Raw genomic sequence first — 17,444 nt, forward strand, 5'->3', positions numbered from 1 at the left:
AAAGCAGAAATGTCAAAATGGCGTCAACGCAGGACGCTTGGTATATTTCTTTACTTGGTTTAGCGGAACATTTCCGCACATCAAATCCTCCTGACATAAAAAGTTGTATCCAGTGCCTACAAGCCGTATTTAATTTCAAACCACCGCAGAGGGTCGAGGCCCGAACTCATTTACAACTTGGGAATATCCTCTTGACACACACTAAAAACATCGAATTGGCGAGAACGCATTTAGAGCAAAGTGTAAGTTTTTGTTGCTTATTCTGCCTATATTTTTTCGTAGCGGGAAGTCCCTGTGTGATAACCCTTTCATGTAATGTACAAATCATGGTTTATGTAAAGTTTTATGAGCAGTGTTAAAAGTGACAACTTTCCCATAGAATGTAAACAATGTTGTGAAGTGGGTCATATGGTGTTTTTGTTGCAGTGGTGCCTCTCGCAGTCGATTAATGGCTTCGACGACGTCAAGTTCGAGGCGGCGAGCGTGCTGGCTGAGCTGTTCGAGCAGCAGGGCCAGCCCACTCATTCTAAACCCATTCTACGAAAGGCTATTGAGTTGTCACAGCACAGTGTGTATTGGCATTGCAGACTTATATTCCAATTGGCAGTAAGTATATTTCAGAATTATTAATAATTTAATGTTACTTGTTTTAACTGAGAATTATCTTTGACTTGAATTTTGAGATTGATGCCAAACGGTTTGTTCACAAATGTTATGCCATTATCCATTACTGAAAGACAAGCCAGGAGAATTAGTAAAAAAGTCAGTTGAAAAGGACTGGAATGGCCTGTAAGTCATTATTTAAACCAATTGTTGAAATCTGTTCAAACAACATTGTTGGGAAACATACCAAAGAACATTGTTGGGAAACATAGAAACAACCTATAGTTCTGATGAAACTTTAAATAATCATAGTTCCTGCATTTGGCTTGTGTGGCTTTCTTGGAGGCACCCAATATTCATCAGTCAGAATTAAAAGTAATTGTTTTGGAATTATATTTTATTTTGTACAGAACATTAAACTTGTGTGGTTCCTATGTCAAGTTTGTTTTAGGCAAAGACTGAGCATGAATAGGTATTATATTATATTTTAGAGAAATGCGTATCATCATCACTTGCAATTTCGCTAAAATCACTGACATGGCTACCAAGTATGTGTTTATTATTTATGAAAAAAAAAAACCCTTTAAAATTATGCATATAAAATAAAACATAAAGTTATGATTTCTATAGTATCGCTTTACAAAACTAATTACTATAGTGAACAAATTACAATTGTGTATACAAATATAAACCTAACACAAATAAGAAACAACATAAGTTTCCGTATAGCCTGAATAGCTGAGATATCATAATTGCAATCTTTTACTATGTGGTTAGATTTAGTTATGCTGATTTGCAATACAAATTGAGTTGCTCATTTTGTTGTAGGAATGTGTTTTATTTTGTTTTTTATTTGTTTTCAAAATATTACATATTTACTACGCAATTTTTTCTTTTACTATGCATGTTTAGGTAAAGATTTTGTAAAATAAATATACTACAATATCTAGGATCTGATATTTATTCCACTGCAGGACAGATGGCTCTTTGTTTTCTAAAATGACACTATTTTAGAAAATAAGTATTTGCCATAAACCTCAATAGATTTGCTCTAATGGTTAATAGTGGATAGCCAGAAAATCACAGCTCATCAAAATTTGCAGTTAAGATGGTACTTCTCAGAGTTTCCTTGGTTAACCAAATATTATTGTAACCTTTTGATGCATTTGGGATTGAAATTGTATCTTTAAAAATTTTAAAATGTTTCTATGTATCACATAGAGCCAATGCTGATTGTAAAAGCTATGGTTTTTATACAATGTGATATTAATTTCAGCAAATTCATGCAACGGAGAGAGAGTATGAAGTTGCAAGCAGTCTCCTTGGTGTCGGAGTGGACTACGCTCAGATTTCCAATGCCGCTTACACAAGAGTACTGTTCTTACTTAGTAGAGTAATGGTATGTACTTTTTGATCACACAAATCCTCATGCACATTGCTGCCTGATGTACCTAGTTATTATAATACAATCATCCTTCACCATACTGTGACTGTGGTTAAGCAATGGAGCCTATGCACATTGGCATATTTTTTACGCGCAGAGACGTGCGTTTTACGAACGCGCGTTTACGGCGGCGTGAAGATTCAAAAAGCGAAAAAAGTTTGTTGTGTTTGTATCGATAATGAGGAAGGGCGCGCGCTAACGCCACTGGGTCGCTCCACCCGCGGTTGCCTGTAGCACCATATAGCATGTATGCCCATGGCATATTATGACGAGCGTGTTTGGCCCCATTGAATTTGAGAATGTGTGCAAAGGATTACTGGCAACTGCGCTCAAAAAATACGCCATATGTATAAACTCTTAAGGTTAACATGGTAAATGTATGATGAATTGATGATAGTAATGTAATGCGCCAGACAATCACATGAATTACCTGATCTCAAACTAAGATATTTCGTTTAATGTGAATACTAAGGAAATGAAATAATCCTTCTATCATAACCCAGAATACTGAGACCAGAACCAATTTAGAAAAGTTCATTTCTTAATATTTGTAGATTAAGAATTAAGAAAGCTTTTTCGTTTACCAAGACTTAATTTTTTTTGTAAATGTTTTGTCCTTTGTTCCAGTTGTTGTTAATAGACAAAAAGATTCAGGAAGTGTTACCACTACTCAACCAGGCCGGCCATTTAGTTGACTCCTGGACAGGCAGCCCACATCAAAAGGAGTATCTTAAAGTATTCTTCCTTGTTCTACAGGTAAGTCAGTTACCTCTCTATTAATTCTATGAACAACCCTTAAATTTAGGCGTCACAATGAAATTTAGATTAATGAAGTCAAGCAATGCAATTTATGTTATCTAGTACTAATCCATTTGTCATTTCCACATTTTGAAATGTTTAATACACAGTTGTATTTATAGTATAAGTACAACGAAGAACGTTTAATTTAGCATTAACGTGGGGGCGCGTGTTGTCTGACAATATTTTTGTTCTGGTAAAAAAATAACAGAAACTAAGTAACTATAAAATAATGTTATACCTAATATTGTGAAGGTAATAAAGACATTTTCATTTCATTAACTATCATTATTTTGGATCTAGACACCAACAATTCACAGTTAATAAGTCACTTCCAGTAGTAGTATTCTTGGATATCCTGGAGGCTTTTGATAGTGTGGCACAAGGGTCTTCTAAGCAAAATGAAGATCAGCCTTCCACACAACTATTCTAATTTGATATTCAAGTCCAACAAAACAAAAAGATTAGTGCAGGCAATAGAAGAAGTGGGACTTATAATTTTCAGAAAATTATTGTTGGTGTACCTCAGGGCTTGGTTTTAGGTCCAGTGCTATACTATATTCACTGCTCAGCTGACCAACCTGAAAGAGGTGTCGCAATGTTTGCTGACGATACTTGTATAATAATAATAATAATAACGCACACACTCAACATAGCCCCGCACTAGGGAAACCCTGTGTCGCGGGTGCCATGGACACACACATAGACAACCACAAATTACACCCAAACTCACGAGAGAAATAATTGTAGGCCATACAAATATTTCTCCCGGCCCGGGAATCGAACCTGGGACCTCTGCGTGGCAGTCCGGTATGGTAACCGTTCGGCCACGGAGGCAGTTAAATAGTATATTAGAGTGTATATTAGCAATTAGCAAATATCCTGTAGTAGCAACTCAAATTCAACAGAAAGAGAGGTACAAAATCACCTAGTAGTTATAGAGATAGAGAATGAAAGCCCATACACAGGTTTAACACACAGAAAACGGTTCTCTTGTGCAACATGACAACACGACATTACCCCACACAGGGTCTCGATCGTCGATAGAAATAACAAAAAGTCGTACTTAAGTCTATTTGGATGTACCGTGTTCAACTAAGCTCATGTTCATTACGAACACAGAAATATTCAATAAACATGTGAAGAAGGAAATTCATGTTACCACACAGGGATAGTGGAGGAGGATAGAAAGTCAATATAAAAAAACACTACAAGTAGCAGTTGCTACACTCACAATATCTGATTACCAAAAACGCCTTTAAAAAAACATTGTCAACTATGATATAATAGACTGTCTCTTGTTCCCCTGGATGCTGTGAGCCTATGCTTAAGCCGATCAATCACATACAAAAAAAATTAAGTGGGAGCACTAATTGCAGATTCATTCGTTTATTCACAAAAAGAGAAAAATAGAGAGCTTGTGTACTATTTTCACGGTGTTCATACCTAGCCTGATTTTTTTTCTATGATACGATACAATAGAATTGGTCCTTATTGCCGTATTTAAATCGCTTTAAAATAAGCAATTATTACTTGTCAGACCTGAACAATGGACTCATTAGCAAGCTTGGAGGCCAGAATTGCATTTACTCAATTGTTATGCAAATGCTATAAATTATTATTAGCTTTATTTTTAAAATGGTCCCACAGAACACATAAGAAAAAATCGTACTTGGATACAAATGATGCATTGACACTATGGGAACGGGTGCCGAATCACATATTTGTATCATACAAAAATATGTAGTGGCACCATAGTGGCACTATGAAAATGAAGAACTTGTGCATAGAAAGTAATATATTATTGTGGAAAGGAAAATTAAATATTTGTTTATAGCAATAGGGTTGGTTTTGTAGTACTATTTTTCGCTTGTGGTTATGCAGCAGTCGCATTGACAGATATTATGCTGTAAGTCAATGCAACACTAATGCCAATTCCTGGTTATTGCGTTATTATTATTATAATAACAACCATGGTGCGGACCAACTCTTGTCGTCGAATTTTTAAATGATAAATACCTAAATTAATTGTCTAATTTTTGACATTGGACGTTAATGACGCTATTCATATTACGATATTATTTTGACATCTAGTTTCCATTAAAATTGACCCATTAAACTATCATCGCGGTTAAATTTTGACCGACTTATTAAATCCATGTAACTATTAATGAAAACGAAACAATGTTATACCTGGTTTACATGTGCGTGAATGTATAATGTACTTTCAATATTTGTATGCTTAATGTTTGGCCAGACACAGTGAAACTACACTTAGTTTGTACATGTCAACTTCTATATAACCTGTGTTTTTACCATTGACTTACAAATAAATGGACGACGGGTCTAATACAAAAACCACGAAAAAAATGTCCCAAGTCAACCTATTTAAACGTAGTGACATGTAAAGGAATATGACAAAGCTAAAACGTTGAATTTAAATTGTAATGTCATCGCAGTACTAATTTGGCTTGCTTCGCTGTCAGTTGAACAAACGAAGACTAAAGCGTGAATGACGCTCTGTATACGATTTTAAAGGCCCATTTAGATGGAGAGAATTTCTCGCACGCTTCGTGACGAAAACTCGTACGCGATTATCGTAAGTAATAATCGCCATAAGATTATCGTATCATAATGTTTACATTCAGGCAAGAACTAAAATCTCGCCTACGATTATGTCATACGAGATTCGCAAGCAACTTAATCGCCTCCTCGACTGTTTACACAGAGAAATATGTAGTAAGGAGATTCTTGCTTACGAGTTTTCGACTAAACACGATCTCGTATGACATTTTTTCAAGTTCATACGATTATCGTACAAATCCGTTCGAATCGTTTTGAGTGCGAGAATCGCCATTCGAGTTCAGTGATTACTGCGGTATTGACTGTGGACATATCGAAATGAAGCAAAAATCATTCAAATTTGGAAATGCTGATAATATTAAGTTCATTGCATTGTAGAGAAATATACATTTTTTTTTTTCAAATTTTATAATATTTTTTAACCCAAATTTTTTTTCGTTCTCGTTTCATTAATTCTTGTCTTAGAAAAGCAGTGATAATTAAAACACCCTCGCGCATTGCACTCGTGGTAGAAACGGCTGGCACAGAAACTCGAAATACGATTTTTGCTTTCGAGTTCTGTTTACGTGGAGACGTTCAATATTGAAAGGCGAGGCGATTATCGCTCACGTGGACGGTCGATAATCGCAAATGTTTAGACGAGGAAAATTTTTTATATTCTTTCGATAATCGTATCTTCGAGACGAGAAACTCTCTCCATCTAAATGGGCCTTAACGCCCTATAAGTTCGGACACTTTTTAGCGCGGTCCCGACGTCCATATAATTGTAAGTCAATGGCTTTTACAAATAAATTTGTTATTATTATTATTACAATTTACATACAAATTGGGCTTTGTATTAGTCAACACTCGCATTGGCAACGGCGAAACGTGTGTCAGGATCATAGCAAGTGGAAGACTGGACTGCGACTCCGGTGGGAAAAGAACTTTTGTTTAGCAAGGCATTGAACTTACTTCTTTATTGTGTGCAGGTATGCCATTACTTGATGGCGGGACAGGTGAAGAGCGTGAAGTCCTGCTTAAAGCAATTGCAGCAGAGTATCCAGACCATCATGGCGCCGACCTGGCCCGATGACGATGGTCAGTTCTTTATTGTAATTTAAGAATTAGGTAACCAGTGAAAGTCAGTTTCTGAATTAATTAATGTCTAAGTAGTCTTCAGGGCTAATGTGGTCTTGCTGGTAAACATTATGTTCCCACTTGTCAAATGAATTACATTTATTTGTGTGCTGATAAAGTCGCGATACGTCCGCAGCGGTGTGCGGCACAGCGGCAGGAGAGTCGTTCGTATGGCTGTCCCGCCAGCAGCTGTACGTGCTGGTGTACCTGGTGACCGTGATGCACTCGGCGCAGGCCGGCTACATGGACAAGGCGCACAAGTACACCGAGAAGGCGCTCGCGCAGATCGACAAGCTGACAAGTGAGCTTAGCGGTGGAGGTGGCCCGCGGCGGTGGTGCGTGCCCTAGCCTAACCGCGTCCCTGTCGCAGCGGGGGAGGAGCCGTCGCTGAGCCCCGCGTCGCCGCGCTGGAGCCGCGCGCTGGCGCTGGCCTGGCGCCTGCGCATGGCGCTGGTGGAGCACGCGGCGCTGTGCCGGCTGGTGGCCGGCGGCAAAGCGCACGCGCTGCACGAGATCGCCAAGGCCGCCAAGCTGTTAGCCAACGCGCCAACGCGTATGTCTCATGTATTATACGAGTCAGGCAATCCCCCGTTCCCGCCGAGGTATATTCACGAATGGAAATTACCTTGAATATTTAAGAAGGCTAATTTTACTTAAAGGAAACATTCTTTTATTTTTCTTAATATGAAAAACTGCATTCATAGACTTCGAAAAGCTTACCTGAACCAGAAATCGAAAAATTTTCAAGAATGTTTGAGAAAACGAACTTTTGTACATTGAATCTAGTCTTGATGTAACCCTGGCACTACCGTGCTCCAGAGTTAATTTAATTGCCCTAATACTTGTAACGCGGGGGATTTCCTTGTTCGAGACCAGATTAATAGTTATTTTCATAATTAGTAATAATTACACTCCGTCTCCATATGATACCTGATGGTTATGCTTGCAGCGGTGTGTGCGGCGGCTCACACGCCTCAACTGCATTGTCTTCTCGGTCTGTACGCCATGTCCATGAACTGCATGGAAGCCGCCGAGGCACAATTCCACACCGCCATACACGTGAGTACTCAATTTTAAGGGCAATATCATACAAACGGCGTAGCGTAACTGCACTACGAAACGTGACAGCGAGACGATTAGGTGTTGTCACCACGTTTAACGAGATCTTTAAAATATCGCAGTGGTAATTCGTCGCACAACACCAAAGCTAAAATAAAGTTTCTCACTTTCACGTATATTTGAAAGATTTCGACTTGATAACAATATTCATCTAAATAATAATTTAAAATTATAATTGAAAAATGTAAGTCCAAAAGTGAGGTTATTTTTCAAATGTATAAATATGGATTATCTATGGTTGTGAAGTGCTGTACGAAAAAGAAAATTTGGTTCATCCAATTAAGTTTTTGTAATTTATTATAAATTTAGGATTACTTTAAAATCCAACTTCGACTTCCTGGGTCAGTAGTTTTGCCCTACGATGCAGTAAACCATTTCCAGACATCCGGAATTAAAACAAGTAATTAATCAAAATTTGGTGGTTTTAACAATTCTATGTCACTCCTTGTAGCTATATCTATGCATGTAATCTATATATGTGGAACACCTTTTGCCGGCCATTGGTAATCAACAACGAAATCGCAAACAGAACTGTTATTCCAACTGATTCAATTAAACAAATTCATTCAATTAATTAATTGATTTCTAGTTGGCAGTATAACTGGCCATCACTAAACTGTCTATGGTCGGGTCAGTGACTTGTTTGTTTACTTTTTCTGTCAAATGGCTCGAAACAAACTTTGTAGTAATTCTTATTATGACGTCACTAAGACAAGTTTAACGACATAATGGCATAACGGACAAGGATAACGAAATTAAATGATTTTTGTTCTTAATGAATGGCTCGTGAGACTAATGTATTGTCTCAATTCTGCCAAATAAAATGTATGCTATGACATTGTTTCAGACGTCACAAGAAAGAGATTTATGGATGTTTGCCAAATTGAACTTGGCTATTGTATATTTACGACAACGGAGAGACAACGACTTAGCACAACTCATGGAACAAGTAAGATACGCTTTATTACTAAAACTATATGGTATTTTCTAAACTGTTGTATGCTTGTACTGTTTAAATATATAGAAGTAATGTTCTAATAACCAATTCAAAATGTTGCATTGAAGACATCTGGAAGAAATATGACAAATCAGAAATAACAATGAATACAAAAAAAAGTAACGTAAAAAAAATTGTTATTCTGCATTACTTAGGTTGAAAAACAGGGCAATTTGGACCTACAGAATCAAGAATTTTATATAAAGTTTAAAGTATCTTTGTTTTTGTTATATTACATAATTCAATTGGGAATGTCTTTACTGTATTTTTTTGTTACAGTTAAAGACTGCTAATTTTACTTGAGCTTTAATTTAATGCTGCCTTTTCATGTTTGTTTCAATATATTAAGTCTATCTAATTTCACTTTGAGTAAATAAAAAGAGAGCTTCAACTAAATGAGTCACTAATTAACTCCATAAATTGCAGGTAAGGCCAGAAGCGTTACCGGCGTATGCGCACGGCCTGAGGGCGGCGTCGTACTACGTGCTCGGACTGCAGGCTTTCTTCCAAGCGCGGTATAATGAAGCCAAGTACGTAAACCGTTATACCATTACCTTATGCGTTTGAGCGTATAATACGAGAAAAGAAAATACATAAACAAAATTCACAAAAAGGGGCTACAAGAGGCTGCTTTTTAACTGTGGGATGATTGCGCGAATACGGGGTGTTTTTGGATCGTGCAACGCAAAAGTGCAAAAACAGTGCAAGAAAGCATTTTCGCATGAAGCTGCGTCAGAAAAATGCATAAAGTTCTGATTAGGTTTAAATTTTATTGATACAAATGATATATCACTGTTTTCCTCGTGAGTAGCCCTATCCGAATATCATATTCTAATTAATAATAAAAACATATCTGATGCAGTTCTGATGCGATGAATTTATTTTGTACATGTTTCTTGCGCCTTCACTAAGATTGAGATTTATCAAACGAACTTTCGGCTAAGCAAAGATAGCGAGCTAAGCAAGTTTTTCGTATATACATAACGAACTTTGCCCAAGTTTAAGCAAGAAATTAAACTAAATTTTGAGTTTTATTCGTAATTTCTGTCTTATAATTACGCGAAGTTTGTAAATACGATAAACTTCTTGTTCGCCATTTTTGCTTAGTGTAAAGCAGGCCATACACCGCACGATTGTCGGACGAACTCTCCTATAATGTCACATATTGTCCTTACAACACCAGTGGATGTAGCCTACTGGTTCCGAAATATCGGGAAAATAAAAATAAGTCATACCGTGGTAAGAAACCTGATATTAGTGATAATCAAATTTTGTCAAGTTTGAAACAAACTATAGATCACAACATGAACATAAAATTCTGGGTCGAACTCGTAGTTTATTAATTTTTTTACGATCTAATTGTATGTTAAGTTTATTCGTGGTACTGGGACGATTCTATTATAAAAATAAAATTAAAAAAGAAATAAGAATAATTCAAATTTTTATTGAATTAATATTCAATTATTTTTTGTGAAATTACTTCACTAATTTGTTATAATTATTAATACAAAGATCGAACACTCAGAAAAAATTCCTTCGATCCGGTCGGATTCGAACCGACGTCTTCTAGCTTACCGTGCTAAGAATATTTTATTTCATATAATTACGATCCATATTTCATATTTCAATTTATATTATATTTAAAATTTAGATCATTAAAACTGAGTTTAAAAATTGAATTGACTAAAATCTACAGATGGTTTAAAAGTACCTATGATCTAAGTGTTAGTAATGACATGCAAGTGACAAGTGCGGTTTATGTGATGCTGGAGCTGGCCCGTACAGGCGTACACTGCTCACCTGTGCCGAGGCGCGTTTGGCGAGGTGCGCTGCTGCTGTTATGAAATTATCCTGTATCTCTTAGAAATGAATTTAAACTTAGTAAGAAGAAAAAAATATTGAAAAAAGTTCGAATACCTTTTGGAGACATCTGTCTCATAACCACGTTTCTAATCCCCTCTTCAATTTCAATATGGTTTAAATTTTTTTTTCTACTATTTGCAGGAGGTACCTTCGAGAGACTTTGAAAATGGCCAACGCCGAAGATCTGAACAGGTTAACCTCGTGCTCGCTGGTGCTGCTGGGGCACATCTTCCTGTCCATCAACAACTCGCGCGAGAGCATGAACATGGTAACGCCGGCCATGCAGCTGGCCAGCAAGATCCCCGACGTGCATGTGCAGCTATGGGCTTCGGCCATATTGAAAGGTATACACGATGATTTTCTTTACTTATTTAAACAGCTTAAAAGTAAATTAAATAATATTAATAACAACTAAGAGCCAATTAAAAATCTTCACATATAAAAATATAATAAGGCATCTGGGTGCACAATTTATCTAATTTATTATAAAAAACACTAAAAAAAAACCATAGAAGTTGCAAGCCTCACTAAGGGTCGTATTCTAGAACTCTACTCAATGCTCAAGTCAGGATTTGAGTATGGTATAAGCACTCGAAATCATACTCAAGTCCCTGCCATTAGGGTCGTATTTCCAATGTTTGTGTTTCCAGTGCAATCCTGACTTGAGCATTGAGTAGAGTTCAGGACTTGAGTATTGCAGTGAGCACTGAAAATCATACTCAAGTCCTTGCCATTAGGGTCGTATTTCCAGTGCTTGAAATCATACTCAAGTCTGCTCAAATCCTGACTTGAGCATTGAATAGAATTCTGGAATACGACTCTAAGAGTCGAAGAACTGCTCACTTAGTGCTCTTATTGCCGAAATCACACCCGTATTGAACAGATCCAGATCAAAAGTATTAGTAATGTTAAATTTATTGCTTGCACACCACATAAACTCGTTTTGCCTGTAATTACACACATCAAAAGTGTCTAGGGATCAAGTGAATATTTTTGAAATAAAAATTATTTAAGCAATATTTACCAAACCCAGTCTTCCAGGACGACTTCTTACTTTAATGCTTATGTTTTATTTAAACGCTTACCCCTTTATTTAATAAAAATAAACTAAAATTGATGTTTTTGCAAATTGTGGGAAAAAACTCAAATTAAATGACAAAAAAATGGCGAAAATGATGATTTTGCTCATTTTTATTGTAAAGATAAGAAAATTAATAATCTGTATTTCCACCATTAACACGAATCACACAATTACAGCGATTTGGCATGCTTAAGATGAGTTCATCAAAATCACTTTAAGGAATGGCCGCCCATGTGTTTTGTAACAAGTCAAAATATTGTTGTAGAGTATGTACGGTATGCATACTTGGCACAGCTCTTCTTTGAAGCATATCCCATGCGTGCTCAATTGGATTGAGGTCTGGCGATTGAGCAGGCCACGGCAGAACGTTGATACGAGCTTCGGCAAGAATGCGTGTTACGACTCTAGCCGTGTGTGGACGTGCGTTGTCATGCATTAGTTGAAATGAATCACCCAACTGGCCCCGCAAAGGGATGATAACATCTGAAACAATCCTCTCTGCGTAAACTTGAGCATTGAGGTTACCCCTGATCCAAATGAGATCGGTTCTTCCGCCGATCCAAATACCGGCCCATATCATTATTGTTCCCCCACCATATGGATGAACTTCCTGACAATATCTCAAACGTTCATGACGTCCAGATGTTCTCCAAACTCGAGTACGTCTTGTATCCGGTCTCATACCGAAGCGGGATTCATCCGAAAAGCACACATAGCGCCTGTCTTCTTCCTCCCAGTTTCTGTGTTCGCGAGCCCATCGTAAACGGGTCCTGCGATTGCAGGGTGCAATAGGTGGAACTCTGAGCGGCCTTCGGGATCGCAGACCCACTTCAAGTAAACGATTTCGGATTGTTTGATCGCTTATTAGCAAGCCTGAGGAGCTGTGGAGCCTCGTAACCAACATCATGGCGGTCATGGTACGATTCCGTCGAGCAGTATTTTGGATATACCGGTCCTGTCTGCGAGTCGTGATGCGAGATCGTCCTCCATGTCGCTCGGCCACGCTGCCCGTCATGCGATAGCGCGTCCAGAGGCGACTTATGACGCTCTGTGTAGTGTTAAGAGTGAAAGCCACAGCACGTTGCCTGGAACCAGCTTCCAACATTCCGACGGCTCGCATCATCACTTCTCGGGTTAAATGATGTCGTCTCTCCATAATAATGTAAATTGTTTCGGTTCCGATGCAGATATTTTAATGATTTTGTCAAAACGCTATAACTCATTTTTATACAAAACCACATTGACAATCGATTTTCTTCTTATTATCGAATTTTAAACAATATTCCTTATTTAAATGTTAAAACTCACTAAAAAGTATCAATAGCGATACAAAAAAGTTAATATAATTAACCCTAATTGCAGCAATACTCTTAAACGTACTTGATCCCTAGACACTTTTGATGTGTGTAGTTTAGGCCGGAGGTAGAACCAAAAGTGAATTGTTTCTGAGTTACTTAGAGGGAACTCTCAGTGATAATTGTGATAGCAATTCCGGATCGTCAATAGAGTCGGATGCTATTCTTAATAAAAATTTAAAGTCATTAATATCACGAATTTCAAAAATATTTATTAAATAATTTTAAAAATATTGTAATAAGTGTTAGTGAACCAATAGGTACGACTGTGTTCTCCAATGTAAGATCTACTCTCTTCCTACGAGGCAACACCTCAAGTGAGTTTGTCATATAGGAACATCGAGTATTTAACCAGAAATTGAGACGAAATAAAGGCCATCCATCTCTGGCCACTCATCAGGAAAATGGGACTTAAATATCAGCTCTCGTTTGCACTGAAATCACAAATTAGAACGCTGAAATAGTATAGTGCCAACAACTGACCTGTCCATACGTCTCCGTATATTCCAAAAATATTCTTATTTATTGTAATAAAGGTAATATCTCTAACTATGAGGGCTGTTCCATTCAGAGTGTGGGAAAAACAGCAAAACATCTAATTACAAAACAAACAGAATCACATTTCATCGGTAACGGTTTTAACCCACACACTTTTTTTTAAGTGAATGTGTGCGTTAAATCATTAACTTTAGCGCCGAAGGAGGTTTCCCATCACTAAACAGTGACGTCATAGGAGGTACAAAAATGTGGCAATTTTGGTTGTCATGCAGATCGCGGTACTTACGTGTCGTCTGTTTGGATACAAGTTACTAGTATTTATGTGGTTTGTGGGATACATTTCTATGTAAATACCAGAGTGTTTTTTTTTATGATACAAAATGACCGCACGAACAAGTCGTGTGCGTGGTTGCGACACGCATGTCCGCAATAGTTGCAGTGTCGCTCAGAGGCTTAGCCTTCAAAATCGGAACGCAATAATGCATTACATTACTGCTTGGCGGCATAAATAGGTAAGGTTTTTCTCTGGACGAACTCTTTCACAAGGAACTCTACTGCTACTCAATTAAGTGTTACAGCCCATAATAAAAACTAGTTTAAAAACAAAGTATTTGTCGACAGATCTGTACCGGCTCGCAGGCGACACGGAGCGGGAGAACGAAGCATATCAGATGCACTGCAACTTCTCTCAAGCGTTACTCAAGGACCACTTCCAAGCCTCGCAGCTTCCTCAGCACGCCCTCGTCCAATGGACGACGGGTTCTCCCCCTGCGCTCCCCGCACCCCCTATAGCGCCACCCACCCCTTCAACACACACCCTTCCGCACACGTAGTGACCACTGGAAATGTCCTGTGGGTGACGCTATTACCTAAGGTCAGTCTTGTAATGTAAGTGTACATTTAGCCTGTACACGAGCTACGTGATCATTGTGAAGTGACGTCACTGCGCTAGTGAAAATTTAGGATAGGAACGTTGTTCTAATCACGTGGTACAGGGGGTCTATTCCCTTTCTGCGTCCGACATCGGCAAGTATGAAGCTTCATTCGCGTCTTTTAATTTGATCGAGTTTTACCTATTTGACAGTAATTGTTTCGGACGTTGAACGGGAATAGACCTCCAGAAACTCGGGTGAGAGTTGCTATGATCTTTGGTCACCAACATTTTATTTCCGACATGACAGCGTTAGTTACTTTTTTTTTTGTTAACATGAGTTGTTCGCACTGGCGTTAGTTTGGCGCTAGGTCTTCCGCTACGAAAACTAAGTAAAATCTGACGTAGATATGGAATCATATTTCGCAATGACGTATGGTTTAAAAATAGCCTTAAATTTTATTTATATAAATATATGACGATCATTTAGGTACGACTAGTTGTCATACATTAAGTTGAAAGGCAACTGAAATTTCAGTATCCAATAAGTATAGCGAGTGACGTCACTAGAGATGTTATAATACAGACAGCCCTACTAACACGCCGTTATATGCACTGAGACAATACAATGAGAAATGCAATCTGAAGAATATTATTTTCCTTCTCATTCCTTCTTAACTTTACTAACTTGAAATCGAGTATATTTCTTAGATTGCCTTTGTCAAAATTGTTAAAGTAAAATAAAACGTTTCAGATGTGTGGCCTAAAAAGACATTCGAGTGACTTAATATTTAAATACATTTGTAAATATGCAGAATCTTCAGTTTGGGCTATATTGCTAGAAAACGCAGGCCTTTAAGCGAGATTTGTGTTAAAATCTTGGAATTTGGCAGCCCGTAACATTCTTTCAAACCGTCTAGCCCCGTGATTTCCCATACTTCGAAAGAGAACATTTTTAAGAACATTTTTATCGTATTATCATCCTTTCACTTGGTTTACAATTGTAAACAAACATAAGACTGTCTTAAACAAAAAATGAAATTCGAAAATCAACGGAAAACTGGGGTTATTCGGATATAACGTGTGAACAGAAAGACTTCGTACTTTGTAAAAGGTTTAGTTGTAACGGCCGTAGCTTACGCGTGACGCGCTCTGACTGTACAAATACATGACCCGTTGGCTTAGTGTCTATAGTACCATTGATTTGTACCATCAATGGTACAAATGATACTACTATGTGTCCTTAGTACCATCAATGGTACTACCGATACTAGCACGTGTCGCTAGTACCATTGCATCGAAATCATACAAAAAATATATACATATAATAGGGGTTTAATAGTAAATAAATAATTCCAACAATTCATTGAGGAAAAAACCTTCTTGGCTGTTTCCGCTACGTTTAAGTGCTAGATTAAATCCTGGCCACTTCAAAGATTACAATCTTCTTTTAAATAACTCATTGGAAAGCATCTTGTCTTTTGCCGTAAACAAATGATTACATTGACATTATAAGTAAATGTATTAATTGTGGGATGGATTATGTGTTTTTAATTAAAAAAAACGTATTCAATTCTAAACCTAAGGGATAAAATGGATATTAGTAATGAAAAACCAAATGTGAGCAGTGACCAAAATGATATAAAAATAGTCGCTCGTGGACGCGGCAAAGTGTTACTCTACAACGGCCACCAATATTATTTCCACGTGCGGTATAAAAACAACAATTGTTTGTGGAGATGTAAAAATTACAAAACCTTTAACTGTACTGGATCCGTTACGATTACCCAGGTAAAGTTTTAAAAAAAAAAGTTAATTAGCTTTTTTTATTTTTGCTTAGGGTCAATTCATGTTTAAGCTAATTTCGACCTTATTGGCATTTTGTAACTATAATGATTTTTCACACTTCTTTGATTAGTTCATTTTTGTATTAATTAGGCTGGTTGTTTCTGTGTACATTGTTTAGTGTAGTAGCCATTGTACATTGAAGTTTGCGTTGTGTGTGACATGTCCATCCGATAGGTATTTGTATATTTTTATTTTATTTTTAATTTTTACATTAAAAAAATACAAATTAATTGTAGCCGTACAAAAGTTCAAAAATTTAGTATCAATTTCTGTTTACTCCAGGATCAGTCAAAGTTGGTACAACAAAGGCAGCATTCAGAGAACTGTTTACCAGACGAAAATGAAAACATTATGTGTATTATCACAAGCTCAAGCTTAGACAGAGCAGCATCAAATGTCGAAGAGACAGTACCTGCGGTTTACAGAACTACCATAGCATCAATGAAAGATACAGGACTACACTTGATTAAGAAATTACCCACGTATAACAAATACAAATGCAAAGCATACAGAAGAAGAAGGAAATTGGCAGGAGTTGAGAAGATGGCATACAATGACATGAAAGAAGTTGAAGTGCCTCCAGATGACTTCCTTCTTGCTGATTACCGTGGTGGCAACGATCGTATCCTGATTTTTGCTCTAAAAGAAGCGAGGGAAATTGTGCTTAACGGAAAAGTGTTCTTATGTGACGGGACCTTCAAGAATTGCTTGAAACCGTTCTATCAGCTTTATGTACTTTTTTGTGATATAGGCAGCACCGCAAATGAAAATAATGTGATTCCTGTAATATACGCACTCCTACCGAATAAGAAACAGAAGACTTATTTGATTATGTTTGAACTAATCAAGTCACAGATACGGATGTCTACAAACGAAAAAAACTGGGAATGGGAACCCCATAAATTTATAACAGATTTCGAACAAGCGGCAATAAATGCCATTGAACGTGCATTTCCCCAGGTGTTACATCACGGTTGCTACTTCCATTTCCTGGATAAAATTAAAAGGAAAGCTACGCAACTTAAAATCCTACATAAATTTAAAAAAAATAGTAACAAAAACTTAAATAAAATAGTGAGCTTTTGTGCATGGTTCTCCCTCTTTTGCCAGAGTCCAAAATAGAAGAAGGTCTGAATTATATAATTGCAGAGAGTGTAATTATTGGTACTACATAAGAAGTTAATGATTTGTTAAAGTATATAACACATTTTTGGATGCCGAAAAAAGCACAGTGGTGCAGTTTTGGCGAGAGACATCGAACAACG

At 37.3% G+C, this 17,444-nt stretch overlaps 2 protein-coding genes across 2 annotated transcripts; both read left to right on the plus strand.

The window, feature by feature from the left end:
• LOC113230989 (MAU2 chromatid cohesion factor homolog) lies at positions 1-14,511 on the plus strand. The gene is made up of 12 exons (XM_026465112.1): positions 1-242; positions 427-606; positions 1,880-2,002; positions 2,675-2,803; positions 6,400-6,508; positions 6,684-6,848; positions 6,918-7,100; positions 7,497-7,606; positions 8,514-8,615; positions 9,090-9,193; positions 10,668-10,870; positions 14,082-14,511. Exons 1-12 carry the CDS (start codon positions 18-20, stop codon positions 14,291-14,293), a joined length of 1,845 nt encoding a protein of 614 aa, XP_026320897.1. The 5' UTR covers positions 1-17; the 3' UTR covers positions 14,294-14,511.
• Positions 14,512-15,570: 1,059 nt separating this feature from the next.
• Positions 15,571-17,177, plus strand: LOC113230829. The gene is made up of 3 exons (XM_026464927.1): positions 15,571-16,122; positions 16,462-16,801; positions 17,140-17,177. The coding sequence occupies exons 1-3, from the start codon at positions 15,925-15,927 to the stop codon at positions 17,175-17,177; spliced, it is 576 nt and encodes a 191-aa protein (XP_026320712.1). The 5' UTR covers positions 15,571-15,924.
• Positions 17,178-17,444: the final 267 nt, after the last annotated feature.

This window comes from Hyposmocoma kahamanoa, unplaced genomic scaffold (assembly GCF_003589595.1).
Source record: "Hyposmocoma kahamanoa isolate Upper Pololo Valley unplaced genomic scaffold, ASM358959v1 64, whole genome shotgun sequence".
Classification (NCBI taxonomy): Eukaryota; Metazoa; Arthropoda; class Insecta; order Lepidoptera; family Cosmopterigidae; genus Hyposmocoma; species Hyposmocoma kahamanoa.

What these genes read in the sequence shown, in the direction of transcription:
- LOC113230989 (XM_026465112.1), top strand. Translation starts at nt 18, where the DNA reads ATGGCGTCAACGCAGGACGCTTGGTATATTTCTTTACTTGGTTTAGCG. An exon ending in TATTCTTCCTTGTTCTACAG is followed by an intron (nt 2,804 to 6,399) that starts GTAAGTCAGTTA and finishes TATTGTGTGCAG; the next exon opens with GTATGCCATTACTTGATGGC. An exon ending in GACCTGGCCCGATGACGATG is followed by an intron (nt 6,509 to 6,683) that starts GTCAGTTCTTTA and finishes ATACGTCCGCAG; the next exon opens with CGGTGTGCGGCACAGCGGCA.
- LOC113230829 (XM_026464927.1), top strand. Translation starts at nt 15,925, where the DNA reads ATGGATATTAGTAATGAAAAACCAAATGTGAGCAGTGACCAAAATGAT. An exon ending in GATCCGTTACGATTACCCAG is followed by an intron (nt 16,123 to 16,461) that starts GTAAAGTTTTAA and finishes TGTTTACTCCAG; the next exon opens with GATCAGTCAAAGTTGGTACA. An exon ending in TTACCGTGGTGGCAACGATC is followed by an intron (nt 16,802 to 17,139) that starts GTATCCTGATTT and finishes GCATTTCCCCAG; the next exon opens with GTGTTACATCACGGTTGCTA.